Raw genomic sequence first — 15,175 nt, 5'->3', positions numbered from 1 at the left:
AAAAATTGTCTTTGATTTTCAAAAAAAAAATCCGCAATTACTTAGTTGCCAACCCAATATAATCAATCCTCCACGTTTCTCTTACAACCTTCTCGCGCGATATCGAACGATATTGAACCTGTCCAAAATCCACGAAGAGAAAAGAAACGAAGGAAAGAATAGAGGGGAAGAGAAAAGGCGAAAAGTTGTTCTCGTCTCGTTGCACAATCAGTCACGGTCGGGCGCGGGCGGGTGAAATTTGTCGAAAAATCGAGCGGCCCTTTCGAAACCGGGGGGAGAGGAGAGGAGAGGAGAGGGGGGAGCTGGTGCGTGCATCGCGTCGATGCGTGCGCGCGCGCGCGATGTGATGCGATGTGCGACGAGGCGGCGATGTGCAAGAATTGTGAATGTGATGTTGATGGTTCTGATGGGGAGCCGATGCCACACATCCGGTATGCGCATTCAGAGCCACGCGGGTGTGACGTTGCTTCCGGTCTACATGCCCCGGGTTCGTACCCTCCGGCCAGATCACCTACAGTCCTCTGACCTCCGTGAACCACCAACCACTTTCAAATCCCCTTTCTTTTTCTTTTTTCTTTTTTTTTTTTCTGTCTTCTTAATCGATCTCTTCGAGCCACGAAACGATCGAATCTACGGAGTCTTGTTATTGGTTAGGATTGGAGGGATATTTTGCAATATTGGATTTTGGAAAGTGATGTTGTATGCAAATTGGGGAGGATTCATTATTCACCGAGGAGAAAATTATTTTTGTAATATGTGTATGTTATCTTTGGTTAAAATCGATCGGTTTGAGTGATTTTTCGATCGATCGGGAGGATAATCGGGAAACGTGGTCTGGATCCGCTTCCCGATACAGCGCGTGCTACGAACGGTGGACGGACGGGGGGAGGAGAGGCGCGGAGAGCACCTGCTGCAACGAGACACGGCGTGCATTCGCGATCGCGTTTCTAGACGTCACGAGCGCCCCACTACCACCACCACCGACGCACACGTTCCTATGATTTATTCACAATTTGCCTTTCTTATGAATAATAAGCGCCGCCAAGGATGCAAGTATCCTTTTCGTCGAATCGAGAGACAAAAGGTTGGCGCGTACCGATTCGATGGTCAGAATGTTGTCCGCCTGTCTTCGATCAAGGAGAGTAACATCTCCTTCGAAATTTATTAAAAAAAGAGAGAGGAAAGAAAGAAAGACATTTCTCTATAATAAAAACGCGAGAGAATCGAAAAAGAAAGAAAGCAACGATCGGAGATAACGCGGTGTAACGATGATAGAAAAAAATGGCGTCAGATGGCGTCTAATTAGAAACGTTGGTCGTAATGCTCTCGTAATCTGGCATCTCGTCGATCTGCCACTGAGATCCATAGAAATGAAACGAAAGGAAAAAAGGAGGGGGAAAAAAAAAGAGAGAGAAAGAGAAGAGGAGGAGGAGAGAGAAATTGGCATCCACCTGTCCACCTGTGAGAGGCCGGTGAAATTTATCACTGGAGGGCAGGTACGTCGTATCGTAGGTAAACTGGCCTCGCATAAGGCGGCGACGGACGGTTTCCTAAACCAACCGACCGAAATCACGGCCGGTATTTCTCGATTATCGCCGAGACAGCTTGACACCTGCGCGCTTCGATTATCTCCGTTCGCCCATATCTCTGCACGATCGCCTCCCCCTTTTCGTTTCACAAAATTCGCGTTATCCTCCCTCTCTCTTTCTATAATCGCTCCTCCTTCAAATAAAAAATCTTAAGCGAAAACTCGAAGCATCAAATACTTACCATATTTTCCACGCTCTCATTTCTCTTAAAAAATCTCGTGCAAAGAGCAATAAAAGAGTAAATCGTATCCCTTTGGGAGGATTTGCTTAAATTATCGAACAATTCGTAAAACGCGATTAATAAATCGAAAGAACGACGCTATTCGATTCCGATATCCTCGTTGATCGGCATCCAGGGGTGGCATCGTTCGTGGACGAGAAATCAAAGGTGTAACCGACGCATAATAAGAGCAGGGGGAAGGGAAGAAGAAAGGATCGGATGGCGGTATCGAAATCGTGGAGCCGATCCCCGCCGCTACGTGACTCGCGAGTGTAAGTCCGTTTTTATGAATGGGGCGGCAGCGATTCCCGTGGCGGGATGGAAGGGCGTTCGTGGAAAACGTGGGGATTGGTGGCGCGGGCAAAAGCATCGGGGATCGGCGATAATACATAAATAGTGGAAAAGGTGAGAGAGAGCAAAGAGTGGACTCGGAGCGCGAGTGTCTAACGGCGCGCCGCACGATCAAAGAGGAACGCCGCCGATATTTGAGGATCGCGCCGATGTTTGCCCAACTTATTCCTTGTCACCGCTGTTAACACAATTCTCTCTCTCTCTCTCTCTCGCCTCCCTGACGACACTCGGCCCTCCCCCCCTTCATATACTTTCGACGATTACTCCGTTTCTTTTAAAAGAGCCTTTCCAACGTGTAAACCGCTTTTTCGAAAGATTTTGGAACAATTCTGCAAGGCTTCACGTTTGAAAATACGTTTATTGGATATTTATTCAGCTGGAATTAAGCATTTTCTGTTGAAGTTGTTGTCGAGTAAGAGATTTAGAGAAATTAAAGGGTTCTGTTGAAGAGAGTTTCAAGAATCATCCCTTCAACTTTTCTAATTGCGTCGATGTAATTTTGGAACATGGAAATAATAAATCTACAAAAATAGAGCACCGTCATAGAGTTAAATTTTCAGATTTACAAGTGTTGATATTCGTCCTCTATTAAAGAAAATTTTAAAAACTTTTCTTCCTCTCCCCTATCCCTATAAATAATAACGCAATTTTCGATTCCTCGATGATTAAGAAATATCGATATTTATTCTCCATTCCAAGAATTTTTCTTCCTCTTCCCTATGAATTATATTTGCATCGATACAATTTCCACGTGAAAAAGTAATAAGCCTGAATCTACAAAAACAGAGCATCGTCACGATTCATAAAGAAAACTTTAAGAATCACCTTTCTTCCTCTTCGTGAATTATATCATTAAACGCAACGATTAACAAATATCGATATTTCTCTTCTCCTCGAATAATTCTCGCAATTGCGTCGATATAACTTTCGAATAACTAGAGCAACAGGCGTCAAGATATTTTCGATTCCTCGCTTAAAGAAAACTTTAATAATCAACCTCTTTTTCCTCCTATCCATAAATCACATTATAATACACACACACACACACACACACACACACACACACACACACACACACACACACACACACACACACACACACACACACACACACACACACACATATATATATATAACTTTTAAGATAGATATTTTCGATTCCTCGCTTAAAGAAAACTTTAATAATCACCTCTTTTTTCTCCTATCCATGAATCACATTATAATACATATATATATATATAACTTTTAAGATAGATATTTTCGATTCCTCGCTTAAAGAAAACTTTAATAATCATCTCTTTTTCCTTCATGAATCACATTGTTATAATACATATATATATAATTTTTAAGATAGATATTTTCGATTCCTAGCTTAAAGAATACTTTAATAATCACCTCTTTTTTCTCCTATCCATGAATCACATTATAATACATATATATATATATATAACTTTTAAGATAGATATTTTCGATTCCTCGCTTAAAGAAAACTTTAATAATCACCTCTTTTTCCTTCATGAATCACATTGTTATAATACATATATATATATAATTTTTAAGATAGATATTTTCGATTCCTCGTTTAAAGAAAACTTTAATAATCACCTCTTTTTCCTCCATGAATCACATTATAATACATATATATATATATATATATATAACTTTCAAGCGGATAGATATTTTCGATTCCTCGATAAACGCAAAAATAAATACATTCTCCATCAAAGAAATCTCCATTAAGAACCAGATCTTCTCTTTCTTCTCTCCTCCCGCTTATCCGCATTATATATACGAATTACGCATCGTAATCGCGTTAAATGCATGTAATGTTCGCCGGGATCGACAGGCGCGAACGAGTCCGGAAAAACGGCGCGTCGCCAAGATATTGGAGCGCGAGGGTAGAAGCGATTACGGAGCATCGGTGTCGCGACGTCTCTCGTCCGGCACAGCTTTTAATCAAGCGTACCGCAATAGGCTAATCTAGGCAATTAGTTTCCTACGACGTAATCGGCCGGTAGATAAGGTGAAACAGCGGGTGGGAGTTAAAAGTCCTGTAATATTACGTTAGATCGTCCCTCGTGCATTATCATCGCCCCGAGAATAGAGGAATATGCAGATCGCCCGGTTGGAAGATTATTCCAAAAGGTTCTTGTTTCTTGAAAAAAAGCAAGGAGGAGTCGTAGAAACTTTTTTCGTCTCTTCGTCTCCTTTATATACGATTGCTCAATTAGCGAGTCTTGATGTGTCGCGTGTAAAAGCGTTTTGTTGTCGGTTTTCTCTTCTTTTTTTAATTTTACAATACGGAACTCCACGTGACACGAAAGAAGTTTTTTTTTTTTTTTCATTTTCTATTCCCATCCGCGATTACTTAACGAGTACCCGTGATTTTGAGATCGTATCTTAATATATATATAGAGAGAAAGAGTGTGTTGAGATTATTATTAGGCAATTGTATTCCGTGAATTAGAAACGAAGGGAATATTTCGAATAAATCTTGGAAACATAATTTGTAAGAGCATCTTGTTAATGAATGAGATAATTCGAAGAAGTTAGAAGAAATAAAGGAGAACGATAGACTTTCGAGACTTCAATTTCATCGTCCAATAACGATATAATATGCGTTCAAGAATGAGATTCTCTGAATATCGAACGGGCTCTCAAGGATATCCACTCGGAAAGATTTTTATTATTACTCTTCCCTCTCTCCCCTAAAAAATAATAAAAGTCGAAGGAACAAAAATAAGGAAATTTTAAAGAGGAATATTTGCATTTTCGAGCATTCGCGAGATCAAAAAAAAAAAAAGAGAAAAGAAAAAAAGTGAAAGTATCGATATAATTGCAGCACGTTTGCGCACGTTTCGACGAATTCTCGTGGCGCGCGAGGCGGGAAAGGGAAAGAGAGGAAGAAGGCTGGCTCGCGTTAGGGGAGTTCGTTGTAATTTCTGTTTGCATTATGAGCCGAACTGTACTTTTACGCGTGGAAGATACCGCGAAACAATGCAAGACACGCGTGCAAATATGGGCGCGCACCTCAAATGGGACATTCCAATGTTTCTCGGTATTGCTTCTACCAAAGATGGCCGGGCCCGAGCACCGATCATGTCGTCAACCCGGCGCGATATATCTCTCTCTCGCGTCTTCGAAAAGCCTTTGTCTCGCCTCGTAATCTTTCCTCTCGTGCCCCGCTATTTTTCTTCTCTTTTTTCTTTTTTTTTTTTTCTTCTCCATCGTGCACGCACGCCATTCTCTCCCTTATTATATCCACAATCTATCGATCTATAAGTGGATCTCGTTAATAGAAGAAAATTCAAAATAATTTCTGAAACGTGTTTTATCATTTAGGGATTTATCCGATCTCATTCGTTGACCTCTTCCTTCTCGCAATTTCTTTTCTTGTTCTAATTGTATTAGAGAATTGTCGAGTTTTGAAAAGTTTCGAATTTTTCCCATAACAAAGTAATAATTGAAATGTTAAAATGTTAAAATGTTTTACATATATTTTCTTTCGATAAACTATAAGTTAAGTAATAAGATATTCAATCGTGACTTGCATACAAATGAACGATAACGATTTTATTTTAATAATTAGAGAAAAAAGAGGAAAAAAAAAATTATCATGAAAGATGTGAACATTAAAAACCGGTCGTTTCATTAGAATAGATATCGATCGTTTCCTGTTTGAAAGCATTGAAAAAAAACGTGATTAGTCACCGGGTTTTTAAATAATCGACGATAATAAAATTACTCTTTATTCGACGAAATTTAACGAATTTATCACTCGTCGGCCGTGAATCGATTTCGACTCGATCTCATCGATACACATATATATATATATATAAATTCTGCCACCATAAATTCTTCTATCTCTCCGGATTATCGATCGTAGAGATCGTCGATACGATTGGAATAATTCACAATTCAAAAATTCCTTTCTCTCTCTTTCTTTCCATATGAATATGTATGAAATTCCTGATCGATTAATCGATATATTACGCGTCGACTTTGATAAATTAATAAAAACGGGTGTGGCGTGTCAATGTTACTCAATGATTATTTAATACTCGTTAGAGAAGAACTCTCCAACGAGTATTAATTATTTTCCATCCAAACCCATCCGACGATTCATTCAATCGTTCAATCTGTACAATTTTTTGGGGGAAAAAAAAATATTAAGAAGGAATACAATCTGTATTAACCCGAGGAATTACCGTTTCAGATCCGAGGCAATGGTCGGAAGCAGCTGTCGCTCACTGGTTGCACTGGGCCATCGGCGAGTTCTCCCTCGCTGGTGTAGCGATACAACCCTGGCAGAACATGACCGGGAAACAGATTTGTGCCATGGGGAAGGAATCCTTTTTGGCACGTGCTCCGGCCTTCATGGGCGATATCCTGTGGGAACACCTCGAGATACTTCAAAAAGGTACGTGACTCTTTCCCCCTCTCTCCCTTCTCCCTCTTCTTCATTACGCGTCGTTTCCTTCATCCCTCTCCCCGGAATGAAAGAATGTACGAATAATTATCGAAACGCGAGAGAGAAAGAGAGAGTGAGATTTCGTTTTCGCGAGGAAAGTCGTCTCCTCCCAGAGAAAAGGAGGACCTCTCCGATCATAGATGGTTTCTTTCCTGAGGAAATATAGAAAATTCGTGTCCAATACGAATGAGCATTAAAACGCGAGAGATTTCATTTCGAAAGATCGTCGAAAGATCCATCCTCCTCTGTGATAATATCGTCTCCTCCCAGAGAAAAGGACCTCTCCGATCATAGATGGTTTCTTTCCTGAGGAAATATAGAAAATTCGTGTCCAACTGACGAATAAGTGAATTAAAACACGAGAGATTTCATTTCGAAAGATCGTCGAAAGATCCATCCTCCTCTGTGATAATATCGTCTCCTCCCAGAGAAAAGAAGGACCTCTCCGATCATAGATGGTTTCTTTCCTGAGGAAATATAGAAAATTCGTGTCCAACACGAATGAGCATTAAAACGCGAGAGATTTCATTTCGAAAGATCGTCGAAAGATCCATCCTCCTCTATGATAATATCGTCTCCTCCCAGAGAAAAGGAGGACCTCTCCGATCATAGATGGTTTCTTTCCTGAGGAAATATAGAAAATTCGTGTCCAACACGAATGAGCATTAAAACGCGAGAGATTTCATTTCGAAAGATCGTCGAAAGATCCATCCTCCTCTATGATAATATCGTCTCCTCCCAGAGAAAAGGAGGACCTCTCCGATCATAGATGGTTTCTTTGCTGAGGAAATATAGAAAATTCGTGTCCAACTGATGAACATGAATGAGCATTAAAACGCGAGAGATTTCATTTCGTCGAAAGATCCATCCTCCCCTCTGATAATATCGTCTCCTCCAGAAAAGGAAGACCCCCTGTTATACTCTAAAATATCGTAGGAGGAGGTCGATTTTTATTAGAGATTCGCGAGGAATGGAGGAGGAGGAGCAGGTTGGTGAGGAGGAATCGGTTTTCCTATTCTATCCGTGGGGGGAGGAGAGGCATCCCATAGTCCGGTGGACGGAAGAAGAATACAGATCGAATTCCCGTAAAATCGCAATGTCACGGCACAGGTAGGTAGCGCGGCACAGGTACACGCGTAAGAGGGAAAGAGAGGGAGGAGGAGGAGGAGGGAAACAATGAGGCGAGGAGGCGAGACGAGAGCGTATATCCTCTTTTCTCTATGCGCGTTCGAAGCGTGTTTTCGAAGCGTTGAATCGGCACTTTTTATTTGGGACGAAGGAGAGAATGGGTGGAGGGAAAAAAGAGACGCGCGGCATAGAAACTCCCATTCCGGATATCCTGTGCCCGCCAGAATGCTCCCGTGCCATTGCCTCGGCCACTTAGGTGGTTTTCGGACCGCTCATACGTGTGTGTGCGTGCGCGTGTGTCAAAGCGACGTGCATGCAACCCCGGCAGACCACTCGTGTTTCGATATTACGATATAGATAGAGCAGCGTTGTCGGGCGAAGAATCGGCCGATTTTCGACCGGGAAAAGAGGGTGGAAATCGTGGCACGAGGATAATGCTTGCACCTTTTTCTTTATCTCCTTCGTAGGGGGATATCTTCCGTCACAAAGGTGCCTCGCTTTCGAAATCTATCCTCGATCGATCGAAATTCTTCGATTGCTCCTCCTTCCATTTTTTCCTCACCGATCGTGGCTGAATAGTGCACGCGTGAATTTTGCACGAAGGAGACGAGTACTTTTCAGAGATGGAGAGAGTATTGAAAATTGAACGAGATTGGAAGGTTTTTTCGAAATCTATATCGATCGAAATTCTTCGATTGCTCTACCTTCCATTTTTTCCTCATCGTGTACGCGTGAATTTTGCACAAAGGAGACGAGCAATCTCTTTTCAGAGATGGAAAGGATGAAAGAGAGAGTATTGAAAATTGAACGAGATTGGAAGTTTTTTCGAAATCCATCCTCGATCGATCGAAATTTTTCGATTGTTCTATCTTCCATTTTTTCCTCACCGTGCACGCGTGAATTTTGCACAAAGATGAGTACTTTTTAGAGATGAAGAGGATGAAAGAGAGAGTATTGAAAAATGAAATCGAATCATTTTTCGATTGCTCTATCTTCCATTTTTTCCTCACCGTGCACGCGTGAATTTTGCACGAAGGAGACGAATACTTTTTAGAGATGAAGAGGATGAAAGAGAGAGTATTGAAAAATGAAATCGAAATTTTTCGATTGCTCTATCTTACATTTTTTCCTCACCGACCATGCACGCGTGAATTTTGCACGAAGGAGACGAGTACTTTTTAGAGATGAAGAGAATGAAAGAGAGAGTATTGAAAAATAAAATCGAATCATTTTTCGATTGCTCTACCTTCGATTTTTTCCTCAACAATCGTGGCTGGATGGTGCACGCGTGAATTTTGCACGAAGGAGACGAGTACTTTTTAGAGATGAAGAGAATGAAAGAGAGAGTATTGAAAATTGAACGAGATAGGAAGTTTTAATTTTTTAATCCAGGCAATGGTTGGAAATATGTTTAATTGTGCGTAATAATCGGGGGAACAATGGACGAATCGAGTCGAGTGCGAAACCAACCGTTTCTCCGGCTTCTCCCTTTCTCCCACGATCGTGGATCTCCCGCGGATAATCGATCTCGATTATCCGTTCGTATCGTGTATCGAGGGCAGTTTCCTTGGAACTTGTACATCTTCGGCGTTGGGGACAGGAAGGACGCGAAGAAGGGTGAGAGAGAGAGAGAGAGAGAGAGAAAGGTCGGCCGAGGTACGAAAATGATTCCAGGAAGCGGAGGTTCACCCATGATTTAATTCCCCGTTAAAGTAAAATCCCGTGCTTCCTGATCGATTATTCGTGTCGTCAGATCGGCGTGGAAATCGCGATTCGATCGAGTTGGCTCACGATTGGACACGACGAATTTCCGATTTTCATCCGAGACGTTTCTTCTTTTTCTTTTTTCTTTTTTTTTTATCAATTAATTATGGATTCGATTCGACTCTGGAGGATCGTGTAAATGAAGCGAATAAATGTTTCGTTTCTTTCTTTCATTATTAGCATAAATAAGTAATATTGTACGTAATTCTAAATATAAAAGGAAGAGAGAGAGAGAGAAAAGAATAAACTGATACAGATAGGCGATATCTCGGTTATCGGGAAACAATGAGCAAAGGCTCCGTAACGAAACGAGGCAGGATAATTATTTCAGATAAGAGTGTGCATCATAGAGTCAGATACGCTCGATATAAAAAAAGACAGAAAGAGAGAGAGAGAAAGTTGGTAACAAAGTAGCGCGTAATAATCTACATGGAACGAAATCGCATTTCGATGTCGAGAATCAAATATATATATGTATATACATATATTTTTATCGGGATTCTTTCATACAACGGCGGAACAATGGAAGAAGGCTCGTGACCCGCGACCAATCGCTGCTACCAACCGCGTGTGTTGGTAGACGCGACATAGCGTGGGTAATCGCTTTGATTCCGCGAACGAGAACGGATATTAGGAAATATCTCTGCCGTGAAAAAAAAAAAGGAAGGAAGAAAGAAGAAGAAAAAAGGAAAAGGAAAAAAAGTAGAAACTGAAAAGCCGCATCCTACACACGATATCGAATCACGCAGGCGAAACCCCGCGCAATCGTCCGCCATTTTCCGTCCGTTTCGTCCACTTTTGCGCAACCTTGGATTTTTCTTCCCTCCTTGGATTTCTCTTCTTTCCGGATTCGAAAGGAAAGAAATTCGAGGCTATTCGCGTTTTCTTCGAAGAGAGAGAAAGGAAGAGGTTCGAGACTTTCCTCGTCCCGAGGAAATTTCAGTTTCGAGGAGAAGATATTTGGAAGAAATTTGGAGGAAAAGGAGGGGAGGAGGAAGGGGTTGGTTTCGTGGATCCGTGGATGAATCACGGGGAACGGCAATCCACCTCCTTCGCAATAATGGACGTAATAATAACGAAGTAAGATCGTTGGTCACGATTATGCTCGCAGCGCTCTTGTACACCGGAATGGTAAAAAGCAGGGAGGGAGCCGAGGAGCAGCAGCGAGGCTTTGCACGCGCTGCTAACGCCGCCGCCTCGCTGTGAACGTAATTGACTTAATGACACGGAATTCTATAATCGCGTAACCGCGAGCATAAACGTTAATTACGCTAGCTGCGTGTAAACAAACGATATCGTTCGAATCGAACAATTGGATCGAAACTTTCGAATTATTTTTCATCCTCCGTCCCCTCTCCCCCCTTTCTTCTCTTCGCTTCCATTTCGGATTCTTTCGATTTCCCGCCCAAAAGTGCCAAATTATTAGGGAAGAAGAACAAGGAATCACCGATTATTAAAAAAAAATAATAATAACAAAAAGTAGTCGGTGGCAGAACTGAGGAAAGTTCCGTTTTCCATCCAGATGTCAACGTGTTCGAATCGGATTCGAACGATTGAATCGAAACTTTGGAATTATTTTTCATCCCTCTCCCCTTTCTCGATCTTCTCTTCGGATTCTTTCGATTTCCCGCCAAAAAGTGCCAAATTATTAGGGAAAAAGAAGGAGGGATCGCCGATTATTAAAAAATAATAATAATAATAGAAAAGTCGGGGGAAATGGTGGCAGAACTGAGGAAAGTTTGTTCCGTTTTCCATCCAGATATCGAAGCGTTCGAATCGGATTCGAATAATTGAATCGAAACTTTGGAATTATTTTTCATCCTTCGTCCCCTCTCCCCTTTCTCGATCTTCTTTTCGGATTCTTTCGATTTCCCGCCCAAAAGTGCCAAGTTATTAGGGAAAAAGAAGGAGGGATCGCCGATTATTAAAAAATGATAATAATAATAGAAAAGTCGGGGGAAATGGTGGCAGAACTGAGGAAAGATTGTTCCGTTTTCCATCCAGATGTCGACGTGTTCGAATCGGATTCGAACGATTGGATCGAAACTTTGGAATTATTTTTCATCCTCCCCTCTCCCCTTTCTCAATCTTCTTTTCGGATTCTTTCGATTTCCCGCCCAAAAGTGCCAAGTTATTAAGGAAAAAGAGGGATCGCCGATTATTAAAAAATAATAATAATAACAAAAAGTAGTCGGTGGCAGAACTGAGGAAAGTTCCGTTTTCCATCCAGATATCGAAGCGTTCGAATCGGATTCGATCGAAACTTTGAAATTATTTTTCATCCTCCGTCCCCTTTCTCGATCTTCTTTTCGGATTCTTTCGATTTCCCGTGCCAAAAGTGCCAAGTTATTAGGGAAAAAGAAGGAGGAATCACCGATTATTAAAAAATGATAATAATAATAGAAAAGTCGGGGGAAATGGTGGCAGAACTGAGGAAAGTTTGTTCCGTTTTCCATCCAGATGTCGACGCGGCGAAGGCCTCTCTGGAGAACGTGGCGGGCAACATGTACGAAAGCGTATGCGTGCCAGATTTAGGTGATTTCTTGGGATACCAGAGCGGCGGCGGCGGCGGCGGCGGCGGTCATCAGGTCGCGACGCCGGAACACAAGAGTCCAGCGACGCCAGCGAGTTCCGCAACTTCGAACTCGTCGGGCCCGCAAAACGGCGGAAACCAAGCGGGGGCCCCGTTGCAACCACCCTCCGCCTCGGTCTCTCTGCCCTCGAGACAGTATCATAACGATGGTAAGTCTCTCTCTCTCTCTCTCTCTCTCTGTTTCTCTTTCTCTCTATATTCTCCTCCGTAAAAATATAGAACGAGCGAGGTTCTCTTTCTCTCTGTCCCTCTCTTTCCGATGTACGCGAGTCTACGTGAAAGTCGAAAGACGACGGGATTCGCGTCGACGTTTCGTAATTCATGGAAATGAGACACTGGTCGTTCCAAGGTATATCGATCGATTAACGTTGAAAGATCTCTATCGTGGTATGAGATGTACAGGTTCTGGTTGGACGCGAGGCGATAAATTAGAGAAGGAGCAGGGTTGAACCGTCCGTGGTGGTAGGTACAAGCCTCGTTTCCCCCTCGTCCCTTTTGCCCCTGTTGTTGTTGCGTAAAAACTGAAACTGGCCCCGACAATACGAAACGTTGAAATTCCGTTGTCGTTGTCCTGTCGTCAGGTGTAGGCAGCGACGGTGCGACAACGCCGGTGTAAATCTCTCGCAGCGTTTCCCAACCCTTCGGCCGATCCGTCTTCCCCGCCCAACTCCTTCCAACCATAAATCTCCGGAACGATTCTAAGCAACGAATCTCAAAGCAAAGCCTCTTCTCGAGCCGTCTTACTTCACGTATGTTCGTTCCAATATCGGAAATTGAAATCGATCCCGAGTTAAGTGGACCCTCGATCGAGATGCGGTGTTTCAAGTTGGGAAACGCTGAGAATACTTGCAGGAGCAAGTCCACCGTGCGACAAGCCGATTTATTTATTTGCGGGCTAAGGAAAGCGTTGCGAGTGGCGGGAGGAGTTTCTTCATTGTTACGTCAGGGTGGTGGTGATACCATCTCCCCGCGTTTGCACGTGTTGCCACAAGTCTCTCTCTCATTATCGTCGTTGCGTTCGCCTTCTCGTTTAACACACGTTCTGCGGTGATGATGATCCTCGTCGTTCTTCGTGGGAGGGAGAGGGGGAGTAGAGTGGATGGACGAGCGACGATTTCATTTTTCGCGATCTTGGAAGAGGAGGAGGAGGAGGAGGAGGAAGAAGTCGGCTCATTAACCGAGACACGAAGCACCGAGGGGCGAAGGGTTGGCGGATTGCGATATATTCGCGGTGCGCAATTCAAACCGACGTGATTCACCTTTTTATTCTCCGCCGTTTTCATCGGCTCTTGGCGCAATTCATTCAGCCGAAGGACTCTCCGCCGTTCCGCGGACGAACAATGGAAAAATTTCGAGGGGGCAAATGGAGGCCTCGTTCATTCATTCGACCACACGATTTCTCCCATTTTTCCTCTTGCTAGTTGATCGTTGAAAATTCTCCGATTCACTCGATAATCAAAGTGGAAATTAAATCATATCCGGACAAAGATCCCTTCGATTCGAATTTAAAAATTATTCCACTGGACTCCCTTAAATTTAATTTCGAAAAGATCGTGGAAATTCTCCAATCGACTCGTTCGATTCCACTAATCAAAATAACAATTAGCAATCAAACGAAGATCGCTTCGATTCGAATTTAAAAATTATTCCACTGGACTCCCTTAAATTTAATTTCAAAAAGTTGAAATTGTGGAAATTCTCCAATCGACTCGTTCGATTCCACTAATCAAAGTAACAATTAGCAATCAAACGAAGATCGCTTCGATTCGAATTCAAAAGTTATTCCACTGGACTCCCTTAAATTTAATTTCGAAAAATTGAAATTGTGGAAATTCTCCAATTCTCCAATTCGTTCGATTCTATTCCCTTAAATTTAATTTCGAAAAGATCGTGAAAATTTTCCAATCGACTCGTTCGATTCCACTAATCAGAATAACAATTAGGAATCAAACGAAGATCATTTCGATTCGAATTCAAAAGTTATTCCACTGGACTCCCTTAAATTTAATTTCGAAAAGATCGTAAAAATTCTCCAATCGATTCGTTCGATTCGAATTTAAAAATAATTCCACTGAACTCTCATTTTATTAATCTAAATTAAATTTCGAAAATAATTGATGGTGGAAATTCTTCAATCGACTCGTTCGATTCTAATCAGGGTAATCACAATTAGCAATCAAACGAAGATCGCTTCGATTCGAATTCAAAAGTTATTCCACTGGACTCCCTTAAATTTAATTTCGAAAAATTGAAATTGTGGAAATTCTCCAATTCTCCAATTCGTTCGATTCTATTCCCTTAAATTTAATTTCGAAAAGATCGTGAAAATTCTTCAATCGACTCGTTCGATTCGAATTTAAAAGTAATTCCACTGGACTCCCTTAAATTTAATTTCGAAAAGATCGTGAAAATTCTCCAATCGATTCGTTCGATTCGAATTTCAAAGCTCTGGTCTCCCTTAAATTAAATTTCGAAAATAATTGATGGTGGAAATTCTTCAATCGACTCGTTCTATTCCATTAATCAGAATAACAATTAGCTAATTTCGAAAAGATCGTGAAAATTCGCCAATCGACTCGTTCGATTCCACTAATCAAAGTAACAATTAGCAATCAAACGAAGATCGCTTGGATTCGAATTGAAAAGTTATTAAATTTAATATCGAAAAATTGCGGGAAAGTTTTGGAAGATTGGCTGGCGCGGAATCGGCGACACATGGATGACACGGAGGAGAGAGGGGGGGGATGGTCGAATAGAACACGGGAGAGCATTACGAGGCGAGCGTTCGTAGCGTAGGTAACAATTACCTAGCCGAGGGCCTTACGTCATTGCAGCAGTGACCGTGGGTGAACGAGGGAAAGTCGGGCCCTCTGCACGCTTCGCCGCGGACAATGGAGACGATGCCGGCCTCTCCGTTCGCCTCTCTCGACATCCTCGCGTTTAGCCCAATAAAAAAATCCTCCTCCGCGCCTCCCCATCCCAGTTTCGGACTTTGACCCAAACGCGATCAAACGCGATGCGATTCGATATTCGTTCCGGGCAATTGTATCGTCGATTTA

The 15,175-nt window shown here is 42.2% G+C and overlaps 1 protein-coding gene across 6 annotated transcripts in view; it reads left to right on the top strand.

Moving 5' to 3' along the window:
* The window catches only part of LOC412916 (ETS-like protein pointed), a 114,166-nt gene that overhangs the window by 83,511 nt on the left and 15,480 nt on the right, over positions 1-15,175 (top strand). For 5 of the 6 annotated variants that reach the window (XM_026443509.1, XM_006565536.3, XM_006565538.3 and 2 more), the window contains 2 exons: positions 6,377-6,580; positions 11,984-12,265. In XM_026443509.1, the coding sequence (XP_026299294.1) occupies positions 6,377-6,580; positions 11,984-12,265 (486 nt within the window). The remainder of the gene's footprint in view (positions 1-6,376; positions 6,581-11,983; positions 12,266-15,175) is intronic. The other variant, XM_006565539.3, reaches the window with a different exon arrangement.

Source organism: Apis mellifera, linkage group LG10, assembly GCF_003254395.2.
Source record: "Apis mellifera strain DH4 linkage group LG10, Amel_HAv3.1, whole genome shotgun sequence".
Lineage (NCBI taxonomy): Eukaryota > Metazoa > Arthropoda > Insecta > Hymenoptera > Apidae > Apis > Apis mellifera.
The sequence above is the reverse complement of the archived record's forward strand: the minus strand, read 5'-3'. Positions and strand labels throughout refer to the sequence as shown.